Source organism: Paramormyrops kingsleyae, chromosome 14, assembly GCF_048594095.1.
Source record: "Paramormyrops kingsleyae isolate MSU_618 chromosome 14, PKINGS_0.4, whole genome shotgun sequence".
NCBI classification, from domain to species: Eukaryota; Metazoa; Chordata; class Actinopteri; order Osteoglossiformes; family Mormyridae; genus Paramormyrops; species Paramormyrops kingsleyae.
This window is the reverse complement of record NC_132810.1, coordinates 19,851,772-19,869,152: the sequence shown is the minus strand read 5'-3', so window position 1 is coordinate 19,869,152 and position 17,381 is coordinate 19,851,772. Positions and strand designations below refer to the sequence as shown.

The window sequence follows — 17,381 nt, the reverse complement described above, 5'->3', positions numbered from 1 at the left end:
ACTTTTATTATTGTTTCTTTATGGCTTCACTACAATAATGACAGATATGCCCCTTTTATTACATCTGAGCTTCTCTGGACAACTGTAAGGGGTGTTGATGTGGCCAGCAGGTTAGCCCATGTTGTGGTCAGTATGGATCCCAGTTCCCCAGTGCAGTGATGGGTACACTGTGGCCAGCAGGTTAACCCATGCTGTGGTCTGTGTGGGCCCCAGTGCCCTAGTGCAGTGATGGGTACACTGTGGCCAGCAGGTTAACCCATGCTGTGGTCTGTGTGGGCCCCAGTGCCCTAGTGCAGTGATGGGTACACTGTGGCCAGCAGGTTAACCCATGCTGTGATCTGTGTGGGCCCCAGTGCTCTAGTGCAGTTATGGGGACATTATGGACAGCAAGTTAGCCTATACTGTGGTCTGTGTGGACTCCAGTGCCCCAGTGCAGTGATGGGGACATTGTGGCCAGCAGGTTAGCCTATACTGTCGTCTGTGTGGACTCCAGTGCCCCAGTGCAGTGATGGGGACATTGTGGCCAGCAGGTTAGCCTATACTGTGGTCTGTGTGGATTCCAGTGCCCCAGTGCAGTGATGGGGACATTGTGGCCAGCAGGTTAGCCTATACTGTGGTCTGTGTGGACTCCAGTGCCCCAGTGCAGTGATGGGGACATTGTGGCCAGCAGGTTAGCCTATACTGTGGTCTGTGTGGATTCCAGTGCCCCAGTGCAGTGATGGGGACATTGTGGCCAGCAGGTTAGCCTATACTGTGGTCTGTGTGGACTCCAGTGCCCCAGTGCAGTGATGGGGACATTGTGGCCAGCAGGTTAGCCTATACTGTGGTCTGTGTGGATTCCAGTGCCCCAGTGCAGTGATGGGGACATTGTGGCCAGCAGGTTAGTCCATCCTGTGGTCAGTGTGGATCTCTGAGGTTATAAAAGATTCCTTGGCATCTTTCAAAAGAGTAGGGGTGGTACCCTGATGTCCTGGCTAAAACTACCCACTGTGGCCCTTTCATATCTGGCCTCCTAATCATCCCCTATATCCAACTGGTGAATTCTCTCCTGCCCCTTCACCACCTTAGCTACTGTGTGGTGAGCGTACTGGTGCAGAATGGTTACTGTTACACCGTCCAGGTGGGGGCTGCACAGTGGTGGTGGTTGTAGTGGCTCCCCATTGCTTCTGTAAAGCCCTTTGGGTGTCTTGCAAAGCTACATAAATGTAACATTCATTCATTCAACATTCAGAACATTCATTCTGCCATGGGGTGTGTGTGTGTGTGTGTGTGTGCGCCTTCTGATAGACTGGCATCTGTATTAATAGTATTCATGCCGATTATACTTTTCATATAGTATATCATTAAATACAGCTTACAGTGTATAGATGCTATGTGCCTCATTAACGATATAGATTTTTTTGTGCCTCTCCATTAAGCTTTCATGTCAAGTGAACAGTTTGCATAGAAATTTGCCGTAGCATTTGCACTTGGTGTTCCATCAGTTGCATCTTTTGATGTAAATCACAATATCATACTGCATTCTCCAATGTTTACCTCCATGTTGCAGTAATTTGACGTCCTTTAAATTACAGAGAAAGACTGTGCCCATGATATCAGGTAAATATCGTTTAATTAATTGCATAAGCGGTTCGCGTTTCTCATTATTTATAGATGGTTCATGCGCCAGGACGTGTTTAGGTGTGTGTGCTGTTGTGGAACAACTGGAAGACCCTGAGAAGACTGCTGAAAAGGGATTCTTCATTCCTGCATCTGCGTGACGCGCCCAGGCATACTTAGAAATATTTACAGCAAGCCGCACAGATCAGTAATGTGACAGAATATAATGTTCTATTCCAATGGCCAGTTCTTTTCAGAACAAAATGCCCATATGTATAAAATAGTTTTGGTACCACAGTAGTAATAATAATAATAATAATAATAATAATAATAAAACAGCATTATCCTGCTCCTCATTCAAGCTGTCCTTGATACCATCCTTTAACATTTCTTACCGCTACGCTGAATCCTTCCTTAACCTCCCGAGACCCAACCCATTCATTTATGTCCATTGTAGTGGACATTTTGTTTTTGCATCTATCTTTTCACTGATGTAAGGAAACATATTCATTCCTGTTGTACACTAAAGAGGACATGCTGTGAAATAAAAATAAATTTGAAAAAATCTAAATTGTAAGATGTCTTATTTCCCCCAAAGACAAATAACCTAAAATTGAAGGATACTTTTTCCTTGAGTCTCAGGAGGTTAAGACATACTCCCTTAGTCACAAGATTCATCGTCTTTATATTTTCCCCTCTTTTCTCATTACAGCTTCAGCCAGCCACAGTCGCTTCCGCACAGTGCTCAGACCACGAGGCCCTTCTGTCAGCTTCCTACCCATAATTCCTCTACTGCTCCTCTGGCCATCGCTCACCACGCCGTCCCTAATGGTGCTATTTCTGCAGGCTGTGAGCTTTGCAGACTGCCTCTGGGAGCATGCTGTTTAAGGATGTCAAACTTTTCAACGTTTAAGTTGCTGGTTGGCGTTCCTGTGGTGGTGGTGGGGGAGGGTGGTGTCCTACTGAGCAGCATTGACTTATAAAAGGGAGCTAAGCAACAAAATGATTTATAATAATAATGAAAGTTATCTGACAAACTGGCTCATACTGCTTCATGGGAATATTTCCATTTCTGGTTATTAACGTACAGAAATGCAACTTAAATCACTGCACCAAGTGACTGATACTGGCGGTTGTTCCACAATGCAATGCGATCAAAATAATGAAGATTGGGTCCGACCTCCAATGGCTAACATACTTTTTAATAGGGCTCCACCATGGGTTCAACTCAAACATTTTGACGCTGATAAAGACCTGGTGCAAAAATGTTTGTGTTGAACCCATGGTGAAAGACCAATAAAAAGACCGTAAGCCATCTGAGTTCAGATCAGAACTTTATTATTGCTGGTTATCATAAATATGCAAACATTAACATCTGAGATGTATTATTTTGCCTGTGCTAAAACGAGACATCTCTTTGAGTATTCTACATCAAATAATAATAATGCTACAGGAATTGTTACAAGCAATTTTGTGAGTTTAGAGTTAAAATACACAGTCACTTTACTTTTAAAAATGAACAAACGGTACAGTGTATTGATTCCCAGTATGCGCATCCAAGATATGCACATACAATTATGTAATTATACAGTACCAGTGAAAACTCTGGACTCACCTACAGAAAATCATTTGTCTTTCAACAAGATAACGACACTAAGCACACGTCGAGGTTATGTAAGCACTGTATTTTCTTGTGAGCAAGCAAAGAGATGCAGTGCTGTGACAAATGACCTGCCCCCCCCCCCCCCCCCCCCCCACAATCCCCCAACCTAAAACATACAGAGCTGATCTGGGATAAGTTAGATTGAAGACTAAGAGCAAGGTAGACAACTTCTGCCCAGAACTTGTAGAAACCGCTTCTGGACTGTTGGAGAAGCATTCCAGGTGGCTACATCTGGAAGCTGGTTCAATGAATGCCAAGAGTCTGCAATGCTGTCATCAAAGTAAAGGGGGCTATAAAGAGTCTAAAATTTGAGAAAATTCTGAGATGTTGAGCATTCTTGTTCATTGCAATATTTGATATGTAATACTTTGCCTCGAGGCCTTTTACTATAAAGTGAATAACAGCTGAAATAGAGAGAAATGCATTAGAAGCAGGTGGGTCCCAACTTTTGACTCGCACTGTATATAATTCAGCCTACGCAGGGGGACTCAGGAGGTTTCTTGTGAGTAATGTATAAGCATTTTGTAGGGGTCAATTAAGATGAAACAGTGAGAATAAACCTGTGATGCGAGAAATGATCATAAACGATGACACACTGAAATTCAGATGAGGCGCGGCGGGATGAACGATACCCAAACCAGCTTTGATCTTTATTCACGAAGCTCGGCATGAAGGACCTGCACAACCCGGGGGGTGGATGTCGACTGCGTGATAATGAATAACCAAATTATACTTTCCATATGCATGCTTCACTGTCCTGCTGTAAAACAAAAGGAACTCTTATTTTAGAATGTAAATATAGTGTCACCACATACGGTATATCTGATTTTTGTCATATATAAAACACAGCTGGGCTGGGGCAGTGGGTCACGCTATGGCCTTAAACCACTGCCGTCGTACATCGTCAAAGGCAAAGTAAAATTGGCTTGCTAAGTCAGCGCCCCCTATAGGAGACAAAGTGAAGATGTCTTGCTATGTCGGCACCCTCTGAAGGAGACAAAGTGAAATTGGCTTGCTAAGTCAGTGCCCCCTATGGGAGACCTAGTGAAGTCTGGTGGCTAAGTCAGTGCCCCCTATGGGGGACAAAGTGAAGTCGGCTGGCTAAGTAAGTGCCCCCTATGAGAGACGCAGTGAAGTCGGCTTGCTAAGTCAGTGCCCCCTATGGGAGACCTAGTGAAGTCGGGTGGCTAAGTCAGTGCCCCCTATGGGAGACCTAGTGAAGTCGGGTGGCTAAGTCAGTGCCCCCTATGAGAGACGCAGTGAAGTTGGCTTGCTAAGTCTGTGCCCCCTATGGGAGACCTAGTGAAGTTGGCTTGCTAAGTCAGTGCCCCCAATGGGAGATAAAGTGAAGTCGGCTAGCTAAGTCAGTGCCCCCTATGGGAGACATAGTGAAGTTGGCTTGCTAAGTCAGTGCCCCCAATGGGAGATAAAGTGAAGTCGGCTAGCTAAGTCAGTGCCCCCTATGGGAGACATAGTGAAGTTGGCTTGCTAAGTCAGTGCCCCCTATGGGAGATAAAGTGAAGTCGGCTTGCTAAGTCAGTGCCCCCTATGGGAGACATAGTGAAGTTGGCTTGCTAAGTCAGTGCCCCCTATGGGAGATAAAGTGAAGTCGGCTAGCTAAGTCAGTGCCCCCCTCAGCTGGTGCCCTAAATGGCTGCCTATGTCACCTTATGTTTTTACTGGCACTGCTTCACTCTGCCTTCTGTGTTAGTTTTGTTTCTGTCGCAGCTCTGTGTGTGTGTGACATTTGTATGCTCTCTTTTTTTTTGTTTGTGAAGGTCTCACCCAGGTACTCAGACTCACTCCCAGTCCAAAAATACGTAGTGAGATGAACTGCTGTCCTTAAATTGGCCACAGTGTTTGTGCGCGCGTGTGTGTGGTCCAGGTATATATTACATTCTGGGGACCAAATATTCCCACGATGTGTTAAAAACCTGTTATTTTGACGTTGTGGGGACCATTTTTCCGGTCCCCTAAGGATAACCTCAATTTCATAAAAATTGGTGACCGCAATAAAAAAAAACTGCCAAAAGACTTGTGTTTTATTTGTTTATTTATGGTTAAGGTTATGCCTGGGTAGGGGTCAAGGTCGTCATGCTGGGATTAGAGTTTTCCCCATAGAAATAAATGGATAGTCCCCACAAAGATATAATTACAAACCTGTGTGTGTGTGTGGGGGGGGTCAGGGTGTACCCCTGCCTTGTGCCCTGTGCTGCCTCAGATAGGCTCTATTGACCTGGGTATACAGTTGGCAAGATAGATGGGTTCATGGATGGATGTTTCTGGTCAGTGTCCCAGGAGTGGCGTTGTTTGAAAAAAGTTATCAAACTGCGTATGTGGCTAATGAAGTTATTCTAGTTTCTGAACTACCACCCGCAGCCGCCCTGAGCCAAGGGGAGACAGATGCTTCTTTATTTTACTTGAAATTCTTGCCGCTGTGACCTGCAGCTCATTATAACGGCATCTTAGCACCATCCTGCAAATGAAGCATCTCTGGGCCACAGGAGACCCCGGTCGCGCTAGCATTGTCTACAGAGAGTGCCTGTTATGAATTTACCCCTTCAAAAGCGTATTCATATTGAAATGAATGTCTGAAGCCATGCAAATTCATGAGAAATGTAACAAAACGATAATGCGGCAGATGGAAATTGTGGGGCAGATTATCTGCTGTGCCATGCTCATTCTTGCTGAATTGGTACAAATTCAAGGATTTATTGTTGTTTATTTCATGGGTCGTTTTAATCCTATTCTTGCTTTGGAAATGCAATTTTCCTACCCTTTCAATTTAATACCTCAGAAGCTCTGCCGCCTACTGGCAGTTGCAGGAACTGCACATCCTGCCCTTAAAACAGGCCTTCAAGGACAAATACTTTCTTTTCTGGTCTCAAAGCCAACAGGGATACTTGAGTGGACATTATCTTTTAAAGCAGCCAAAACCATTCCTGGTTTGGCATTAAAATTGCTTTAAAAATGGTTCAGAGTAAATGTTCAAAACTGTGAAATATCTTGGAATCAGCTCTGCAGGTACAATAAATCCACAGAAACTAAAGGTCACGCAAAGAATGTTAAAATGTTTTTTCTAGAAAAGTCTTAAAAACAGTTTCTTAAGAGCAGCCTTTTGTATCTAATATTTATTAGACATATTATTGTGAAATACAGTATAATTGCAAAAACACCGCTAGACGTCAGATACTGACAAATTTGCAAATGCATTTCTCTTAAATATATGAATAATTATGAATAAATCTGTGCAATGGTGTGGTCAACTTGCCAAAAATCTACAAAAGTGGACGTTTACTGAGTGATAACTTACCACTATGTAAAATATATACTACTGCAACACTGATGGAGATAACGGCACTTCAAACAATCCAGTTTTGTAAAAAGTATGCAAGTAGTGTGTGAAATTAATCACTATTTCAATTGTATAATTTTTCAAGGTGCAGATGGTTTTAACAAAATAAAAAATGAAAATAGCTCACAAGTTGACACAGATTTCTCCGTTTGTATCCAGGTTGGGATCATCGTTCAAGGGCACAGCAAACCACCGGGACAGAAGTCTTGCAAAGTTTAACCAACCCCCCCTCCCCAACTCCTGAGACACACAATCTCAGTTGCGGCACTGCAGTGAAATGTTCCCACCATCTTTTCCCAACAAATATTAGATATGTTTTTTTTTTTTTTTTTTTTTTGGAAGAGATGGACAAAATAAAGCTATTTCTCCACTGAAGATTTAATAACCCCAGAAAAGTGCTCAGTTTGAGATTTTTCTGGAAGAAATAAAAGGCATTTTTTAGTAGACCCTTTTGTCCAAAGTGATATTTACTTGAGAAAGTCCCTGAAGCAATTCGGGGTGCACGGACCTCCCCATGAACCCCACAATGAAATCACTCTGCTGACTGGGGGATTTGAACCAGCAACGTTTAGATCACAGTCCCAGCATTTTCACCTGCAGAACAACAAAACACATTTTTCTCTTAGAAAATAATAAAATATTATCATTCTGGTGGCCATACAGCCCAGTTAACTGCAAAGAGAAACAAGTTGTCATGCTTAAAGTCACACTAATGACTATAATGACTAAAAAAAAATCTGGGGCATTTGTGGCGCAGTGGGTTAGGATGATGCACTTGAGATTGGAGGGTCATTGGTTCAAATTCCAGGGTCAGCAGAGTGATGTCACCTTTGGACCCTTGGACAAGGTTCTTAACCTCCAATCACCCAAGGGACTATCTAAGCACACTTTAACAAAAAATGGGTGTCACTTGGGATAGAATTGTCTGCTAAAATGAATAAAAGGTAAAAAAAACAAACAGGCAGTGTAATATATTCACAACCTCAAAATGCTAATATAAGGGATTTGCTGCCACTGTAGTTTACTGGATTCGATTGGGGCAGTTCTCCACTTACAGACTTCCTGGAGCATGTGCTCCGATTTCTCTGAGTCCTGGGAGTATCAGAAGTGTGCTGTCGGTCCGATTTCCGGCGTCTTCCTGGGGCCAGCAAACGACAGCTGTTTTAAACTCCGGGATGGGTTGGGTTCTCGCATATGCACACAGAAGGCTCTGTGCTCGTCAAAGCTGCCCTCGATCAGTCATCCAGGGGGAGATACTCGTCCCATTTTAGAGGGACTTTGAAGAGAGAATAGGTCATTATTTTTATTTCGAGAGCTGTAAGAGTAAATCAACAGTAGCAGTTTGGTTAAATGATAAGAATAGGTTACCCTGCTGTGACAATCTTGGACCTCTGGCCTTATACAACTATTAAAATCTTCATGTATAAGGAATGTTCTGCCTGATCCGTGGCTTTTCAGCCTTTCTGAATTGAAAGATGTAGGTCAACAGAAGACGTAGACTACGATGCTCAATCATCCTTGTCATAGTAGCTTTCATCGCATATATTTGCCTGGATTGTTCAAGCTGAAAAAGTCCTGGTGTAGAAAACGTAGAAAGTACACTTAATACGAAGAAAGGGGTTAGACAGAAGGCTATCGATATAATGTTTTTCAGCAGGGTGCTGGTGTTATGGGTCTTCTTAGGATTTGCCTAAATAACAGGAGGTCAAACAACTTTTCCCCCAGTTACAGAAATCTACAGTCAGAGTTCCAAAATTGTATTTACATTGTGGTGGATTAGCACAGAAAAATGTTAATAAAGTAGCTGGATGCTAATCCCCTGTGGCATTTAGTGTTAGATGAGCACCCCCACAGCAGTGCAGATGGTGGAAGCAGAGAACCTGTGGCTCAACCGTGGACCTCGTGCAGAAATAAAGGCCGTCATCTTGTAGGGGGATCGAGGTTTTCGCTTTGGGTGATCTAGGAGGACGGAGCGATCGTGGAAGGGGTGACCGAAACAGTCCATGCCAGGCTCGGGCTCCTTTGAGTGACAAATGCTTCTCCAGGAGGTCAATAACAAGATGAAGATGCAGGATTATGTCTGAGCAGAAGATCAACAGATTACTCCCAAAACAGAATGTGATTTTTTTTGTTTTTTCCTCCTTCCACTTGGCTGCTTTTGTGACACTGGGCCCATCCTCTCTCTCTCTCTTTCTCTCTCTCTCTTTCTTTCTCTCTCACCCCAAATTCTCTGGGATCATCACTGTCCAATTCCCACCATCTCCGTTCTTTTCTCCCGACCTACCGTCCAACATCAATGTCCACCCCTCTACGTATTTGCTTGAAAGGAGCCCAGAAAGATCACCATTCCAAAGGACCTTTTCCCTTCCTATGGATGCAAGATGAAATGAATCACGAAAATCCATCATGCTTTTGAAAATTACACTTTTCTTTACATTTTTATTACTTGTGGTCCAAGCATCTACAATCAAAGGTAAGCATTGAAATGGGACCTTGTGTTGTGATCATTAAATGGAGAATTCCTAGCTTTACTTTGGTTTAAATGAGTTCTACAGAGAAATTCTTGCTTGATAATGCACAGGGATTAGGGAGATTATTGGTGCCAAGTGACTGACCCATTGTACAGGCAGAGTAGACAATTCCTTTATATGTCGGTTCTAAAGGGCATTTAACTTGATTAGTTTAGTTTAACTATGTTGATAATTGTTTCATGTTCTGATTTTTATCACAAAGACCAGATGCAATTGTTCAAACTTTTTAAATAAACTTTTAAACTTTTAGTACAGAATACTCACAGAAACTTAGGTCCTTTATCATACAAAACAAGCCAAAATGACTTCTCATTCAACAATAAACTTTGTTCCCAATAATAATATAAAAATTTTACAGCACTTCCTAAACTGTTAATGCATTAAAATGCCAAAACAAGTCCAATGACATGATGCACTATGATTTCACGACTGCATCAGCTGCTTAAAAATAATTTGCTAATGGCAGTGAAGCGCTCAGATGCAAGTTACCTTAAACGGTCTTGATTAATGAAACACATAATGTCTGAAACATTAAACTGAGAATGAACATGTTGTAAAATGAAGCGCTTGGTGTTTCTGGATGATTTCACCTTTTATATGTGCTCTTGTTTTAAATGACAAAGAATGTTTCTCCCTCGTCTCGTTATGGGTGACTTAATGAGACAGGCCGTTACCCCAGAATGCTCCTGAGTGTGTGTGTGTGTGTGTGTGTACCACTAATGTTTTCCCAGGAACCCTGGCCCTGAAATAGATATCTCAGAGCTAACACTTTAACGTGTCACCCATATCTCCTTAAAGTCCTCCATCAATAATGAATGCTTTTAACAAACTATAAGAGTGCTTGAAACACTTCACAGATCCAAATGCTCTTTGGACTTGGCTCTCATAATTTCAGTGATTATGGAAGCGCACAAAAGCCCTCTGTTCTTTGGCGTGTGGGACGTTAATCTCTTCTGGCTTGTGCCCCCCCTCCACCCCATAGAACACCCATAGAAAAGTAACAGCAGATCTTCAGAGACAGGCGTGATGTAGAGCGATTACCTTTCTGCAGGTGCTCTTTGGGTGGGAGTTTAATTTCATATTTAATAAGGTTCTCAGTAACTTGTCAGCACGCTGTTGAGAGGTTAATGCTTCTCGAGGCGGGACTGCACAGACTCTGCAGGTACACTGCTCAGTCACACCCGTGACATTTTAAACAGACTGAAATGAAATAGGTTTCGTTTCAGTGTTTTGAGAGTCTCAAGCCGACATCAGATGTCTGCAGCCCACACACAGACATGACAGAGACGAAATTGCTTCCAGATGATTCTACGGTACGGATGAACCAAAACCCCACTGATGAGTGCGAAGCTGTTAACAGGCAATTGTCTACTGTCTATTATTTGTACGCTTCTATTAATTAGGGTCAGGAAATGGTTAATTGCAAACTGATGCACATAAGGCAACAAAGAACATACCAATGAGGCAGTGAGGTCTGTTTTGAGACCATGCAGTTCCTGCCCTACGTCGAGTTCTAATTCAGTCAGACATTTACAGGATATGTCATTGTTTTTCCAATTTAATTGTTATCCAACGATGTATGATAACTCATTGGATTAATCCTGAGGACAATCATGTCACCCACTGTCAGATTTGCTGTCTCCACGTCATGGTTCTCATTTTAGGAGATCATTGTGGAAGTGAATAAAGAGCTTTGGGGTATTCACTTGGTTCATACCTAAAAACTAGCTTGGGTAGCTAGCTAATGTTTTAGCACAGATTTATCCAAATTTTTGTATCATGACAGTTTTATTTCATTTTAATTTTATACAAAAACCCATATAGCTGTTTTCTTGTGTTCTATCTAAACTCTGTCCTCAATTTTAGTATTTAAATTCACTGTATGATGTTTCTGTCATCAGTGTTTAGCCATCGTCAGGAAAAACAAGGAGTTACAAACTCTTCCACTGAGAGGTTGATTCTGCCCCCACCTAATAGTCTAATAAGGTGAATCAGTTTCGGGGTCTTGGCTCAGAACCCCCATCTATGCCTTGAATGCTGCCAGTTTAGGTCAGGTGTGCTCACTAGTATCATCCTATGAAAACTGTTTCTGGAAGGTTTCTGTTCCTATGCCAGTTAAGCTACTCTAGTTTCTGAGCAGAATTCCAGACACTATAACCGGCAAATTCCATTAACACAGAGACGTGAGCAGGAACCAAGCCCACACCTCAGCAACTACAGGGAATTGCTCAGTCACTCCCAATCCCCTTCATTCTATTCCATGCTAATGTTTGTGCTTCTATTTTGAGTTTACTGAGTGATGCATCCCAGGATATCTGGCATAGCAGCGAAAAATTTTCCGGCTCAAGGAACCGACAATTATATAGTTATGGGCTGTAGCAGATGACAGGGTAAGAATGCAGGCTGTTTCTGCATGACCAGGAAAAAAACAGGTGGGCAATGTTGGGGCAGGGTTTAAGTTACACAGCACTGAAGGACCCAGAAAGGACCCTGCTTAGTGTGTTAGGTAATCGTGCCTGATTTTTAAATTCTTTTTTCCCTTGGGTCTGGAATCATACCACAAGTAAATCAGAGGACATGAAACACAACTAGATATATCTGCGTGGCTGAGCTGCTGTCTGGTTTCTTGCAGTGCCAGTCATGGCTGGATTTTGGACTGGGCCAGTGGGACCAGTACCCCTGGGCCTCGGGTAGGAGGGGGCCTCGGAACACTAGTCGCCTCAGGTCAAAAATCTGAGCTAGGAATGATGTCACACCTGAGTTAACGAGCAATACCAAAAATTTAGCAATACTAGTTCTAGCCAGGTTCATTACAGTATGCTAGCCATTGTTAGCAATTTCAATTTATAACAACACATTATGCGGTATTTTGCGCATACAAATGCTATAGCAGTATGTCCTCAGATAGAAGTTGGACAGTACTGTGTGTACAGCCGGTTTAATCAGGCACAAATATGACATAAGTGCTAATAAACAGTGTAAAACTACAGCTTTTGCTTCTGTTGATAAAAGGCGCTGCCATCTTGAATTCTGAGATAGGGACTATAGTGCTTCCTCCAACTTTCCAAGTCAGAAATTCAACTTCAGGGGCTGTTTCAGTGGCTGTTCCAGTTGAAATTTATGACCAGGAACCATGAAATTCCGACTTCCCAGTTGAAATGGAACGCAGCATAGCAGTGCAAGCTAAACGCTATGAGCCTCATATACAATGTGAATTCACCAACAGTACCCTTTGCTTATAGAGCAAAAGAGGACCTTCAGAACCCCTGGATCCTTTGATAATTAACCACCAGGGGCTTCCAGGACCTTCTGTGAGTGAAATGCAAGCTGAGCCCCACCAGCATATACAGTGAGCACTGAGCATTGACCATCTCAACATATACATCGCATGTTAACCACGATCACTGCACCTGTATGCCCCCCCCCCCACCCCCCCATGACAGGGGAGCCCCCAAACGGCTCCTGAGCATTATCTGGTCTTGGCGCCAACCTACTGAGTTGCAGAATCCTTTTGCTTGTGTTTTGTTTCAAAGACCTTCTGAGTGAGTGTCGACCATAATGTTCATCCTTCATGTTGGTTTGGCTTCCACTGGATAATAGGCTGATTGGATTTCCATGTCCATAATAGACTTAAAGCTCTGTGTGGTTGACAATCTTGAGTATTACCATGAACAAATCTGATCAAAGTGTGTTAGCTGGTGGAGCTGAAGGAGTAGCGATTATTTAATCCCGTAATGTATGTTGGTGCACTGGAAATGTGTCAAGTAGCCTCAACGTCATGCTTTGTTAATAGCTGAAGTTGAAGTCTATGTCCAGTATGCAAATACATCAAATCAAAATATTGTACGTCATTGTCCTACGCACGAACATATAACAGAACAATATCAAACAATATTTCCATCAACATAATTCTATGGCAACAGGATCTTCCCAACAACCCTACACTGGATAAGAACTTAGAAAATGGATGAATGTGAAGAACCTTTCCATTACAGCTAAACACTAGAATCATAATTGTTCTAAATGTTCTATTAACAAGAATTTAATTTATAGAATTTTATTATCATAAATAATTACAAGTTTAGCTGCTAAAAATATATTCTATTAGTAACAGATGAAATGTTACGGACAGCATTATGAATCGAGCATCCATCCATGGTCTTTCTCATTCTGGGCTGTGTTTTGAAATATGTTTAGTCTTACTCTGGTAATTGAGATGATCCCATTTTGAACATATACATTAATAATATAAAAGTATTGTTAAAATTCTAAATTGTATATTTGTTTCAAATAAATTTAATCAAATTTCTTCCCATCATAGTTGGCCTGTCCTGCTTAAAATATTTTGCTGCTAAAACTTAAGAACACTATTATTATTATTATTATTATTATTATTAGTAGTAGTAGTAGTAATAGTATCAAGGTCAGTGCCATGTGACCCCTGCCCTTTGTGACTCATCCCCGTTTGGCCAGTAGGTGTCACTGGTCATCCCACTTTTCCCCTCCCTGTCTTATAGCCCTGTAGCCCTAGTGTATTTTCCCTGGATGCTCCCCAGACTGCCACATAGCTCAGTGGATTTAGTGTGGGGCTCTGAGGCTGTAACCCTCTGGTCATGGGTTTGGGGATGTTTATATTTATTGGTTTTCTGTTCCCTAGTGTTTGTTATTAGTTATTTTTGCTTCCCTGTTTTGGTTTGACCTACTTGTGTCCTGTTTGGTTTTGGTTTTGCTTGTACTTGTTCCTAGTCTTTCCTTAGCTTTGTTAGCCCTCTGTTAATGTTCCCTAGTTCCCGCTCTTGTTAATCACAAGTTATTTCACCTGTGTCTTGTTGTCTTGCTCCTTTTTTGAATGGTTGATTTTGTGTCGGTCCACACCCGCCGTTATCTGAGTGTATATTAGTGCCTGACCTTGTCCTGTTCCTCAGGTAGTCATTGTGTCAGTGTTACAGCGTGTTGTTACCTGTGTTAAGTTACTGCTTGTTTGTCACTCTGTTCCATTGCCTAGTCCTGCTCCGTGTGTTGCCCAGTTTGCTATTGTCTTACTTTATGGTTATTGTAGTTCATTCTTGTTTTTTTTCAATAGCTTTTTCTGACCCCGGTGCTTTTCCCCGGTGTATTCAGTTTGTTAATGAACCCTTTTATCTTGGAGCCATCAGTGGATCTTCACCTTTTTCCTACCTGCACCATGTCGCACCGCAGCTAGTAGCAGTAGTATGTAAACCAGGTGTTGTTTAGACATATACAAGTGATGTGATTTTCGTTTATAATATAAAAACAAGTAATAACAGGTGAAAGCTCAGAAAGTCAACTTATAAAGGTAAAAATTTTCAAAAAGTGTTTATTGAAAGGAGCTTATATATACACAAAAAATCATATTAAATGCACAGTGACCTGGGAAGTGACTTTTGTTGATAGTTTAGAGTGAAATTTATGTGAACTTAATCTGTGTATATACACTAAATGCCTCAATCCCTTCTGTTTTGTTTTAAAATGTAAAGTGTATTGTAATTTTGCATTAAGGAAGAGGCCTTCCAACATTTTACACATTTTAATCCTTCATATCCCATGGCAGTAAAATAACTGCTGGGAAAATTAAGTATGGTCCATGTGGTATCACATTGTCACGTTATTACTGTATAATTCCTAACACAGAAAGTATGACAAACCCGTGAAATGAACTTTGGAATTGTCCTTTAAGCAAAAACTTTAAATGTAGTTTAAAAACACACCCGCTTCACTTTTCATGTTTTTCTGAAAGCCAGTCAGAAGTGCATGTGGGTATCTGTGCACGATAGCAACCTGAAACACACCATGTCACACATACTCCGGTACCTGACGCATCCTGCCTGCTGTTTCGGCCTCGTCTGCATGTTTTGTGCTGCGAGGAAGTGAAAATAAAAGACTTTTATTGCATGCTAGTAGCCATGTTTTTTCTAGACTTACCTGTTGTGCTCGAATGAACTTTCAATGACGTTCTGTGCCACCTAATATGAAGAGGCGGTTTTCCATTAGAGAGAAATTTCCTGTTTCTCAACAGCAGAACAAAGATCCGGAGAAATAGAAAATGTTATTTAAACATGAAGAAATAAGGGTAGCTATTGATCTTTTTAGTTTAATTCTGATGTAAATGATGCTGGGTATAGAAATATATAGCAGGATCTAATGCTAGAAAAGTAATATATACCTTCTGTAATAAAAAAAATCACTACTTGTTAGACAGACTTCTCATCTGTTTGATGCACATGTCTTGTGCCCATTTCCCCTTCAAAAAAATGACATGAAGAGAGTCATTTCTTTTTTGCAATTCTTCTTTGCTGTAGATCTAAATGACCACGATGCCCCATTGCCCAGAGACAGCCGGAAACACACAGAAGAACTGCCAGAGATGACCAAACAATTCAATGTCAAAAGAATGTTTGATCTGGGAAGACGGAGAACAAAGAGGTCTATCATCTACCAAACAGGGGTTAAAGTCTGTCCTCAAGAAAGCATCAAAGATGCCCTTGCCAGTCACCAAGCTTATTACAAACTGAGAGGTAAGAGGTCCCGGCTCGATTGGACTTCACGGCCATTACATTACGAATCTCGATAATTCTTGCACTTTCTGTTCTTCTGTCCTGTTTCAAAAACCGACAAATCCGTTCAAGCCTTCTAAAGTAATGAGAAGTCTCCCTTTGATCGTGCGCTGGGCCTTTCTTCCTTTAAAACTCCCATTCCGAGCCAAACAAGACTTCAAGAATTTCAAAGGTTGAGCATAGAGATACCCGGCTCTGTCTGATGGTTCAGTGCATCGCAATCAGCAATGCAAGCCAGGGGATCGTCATGAACATCGCACTTTTATGTGAACATTCTCGCCGTTAAATTATTCAAGGCCATTCTATAATGTCTGACGAGAGAGTACGGCGGAGATTAAGGTAATATCAGAACTTCATCGCTCAGTAATGTGGACCCCTGTTCTGGACGCTTATCTGGACATAAAGCGATGTATATCGACCAAAATGATGCCACGCCCCCTTCAAATAATTGATGATGGGTTTATGAAAATGATCATGCTGTAGGGAATTTTCCTTGAATCAAATTCTAAACATCGACCAGGGCCACAGGAGTAATGTGGTGGTTAGGGGCACATATTCAGATACAGTCTCCAGGAATAGAATAAATTGAATAGAATAGAATAGAATAGAATAGAATAGAATATCTTGATTATTATTGTACATGTACAATGAAACTCTATGTGCATTTAATAAAAAAATAATAATAATACATACAATGTACAGTCCATCTATCTATCCATCCATCCATCCAACCATCCATTTTCTGTAATCGCTTGTCCTATTTAGGATTGTGGGGCAAATATACAGTATATGGTTAAACAGTGAACCACAGTGCAGAACTTCCACCATATATTATTTTTATCGTCATTAAACATAATACTGATTTTTTTTTTTTTATTAGCATTTGTTTAAAAATTAGCTGCATGCTAATTGTTTGGAGTCAGTTGTTTGAAGTTGTGCATCTGATGGTATCGGCTGAATGAAGCAGGGAATTTGCTTGGGTTATAGAGCTAGATGTCAGGCCCCGGCCTTAGAGCTCGATGGAGAGGGAGGGACTGATTCTGCTCTCAGTTTGCCAGACGGCAGTGTGGGAGGCCTTCCGCATTTTCCTGGACCGGGTCCCCAGCACCAGCGAGTATGACAGCTGGGTCTCCACCTGTCAGCAGGAATCCCTCTGCATGAGCGACCTGCTCCAAAGCTTCAGCAGCTCTCGGGAGCACGTGGAGATGCTGCACAAGGTGCATGACTTGGTGGACACTGTAACCTTCTCGCTCTGCTGGAAAAACACAATTGTGCCTGTAAATTCTGATGACTGGTAATTTATCAAGATACAAATTCAGAAACTTTTCTCGAGCTGACCTTGCTACAAACTTTATGTTGGTACAAATCTGCATTTTTGCACTGCGTGTACTATTGTGTTCCTGCCCTCACCTCACAATCTTCTTTGTTTACAGACGGTGAATGTGCAACATAAGATTGACCGAGAAAGGTAGACACAGAGACAATCTGTTGTATTATAACGATCTTGACGTTAGGATAGGGGACGTCACACTGTTGTTTGGGGGCCATTTTCATTACCGAATCTCAACAGGAAATTAAGGACTGAGTTCCTAAAATTGAAATACACAGCTTGCTTTAGCGTTGCAGAGCTATCGGCTGTAAAGGGCCAGCTGCAGAAT

The 17,381-nt window shown here is 41.9% G+C and overlaps 1 protein-coding gene across 1 annotated transcript; it reads left to right on the top strand.

Annotated features, from left to right (window-relative positions):
• Positions 1-8,890: 8,890 nt before the first annotated feature.
• Positions 8,891-17,195, top strand: LOC140578375 (interphotoreceptor matrix proteoglycan 1-like). Its single transcript, XM_072698974.1, has 4 exons — positions 8,891-9,090; positions 15,469-15,684; positions 16,774-16,940; positions 17,157-17,195. Exons 1-4 carry the CDS (start codon positions 9,024-9,026, stop codon positions 17,193-17,195), a joined length of 489 nt encoding a protein of 162 aa, XP_072555075.1. The 5' UTR covers positions 8,891-9,023.
• Positions 17,196-17,381: the final 186 nt, after the last annotated feature.

What these genes read in the sequence shown, in the direction of transcription:
- LOC140578375 (XM_072698974.1), top strand. Translation starts at nt 9,024, where the DNA reads ATGCTTTTGAAAATTACACTTTTCTTTACATTTTTATTACTTGTGGTC. An exon ending in CCAAGCATCTACAATCAAAG is followed by an intron (nt 9,091 to 15,468) that starts GTAAGCATTGAA and finishes TCTTTGCTGTAG; the next exon opens with ATCTAAATGACCACGATGCC. An exon ending in ACGTGGAGATGCTGCACAAG is followed by an intron (nt 16,941 to 17,156) that starts GTGCATGACTTG and finishes CTTTGTTTACAG; the next exon opens with ACGGTGAATGTGCAACATAA.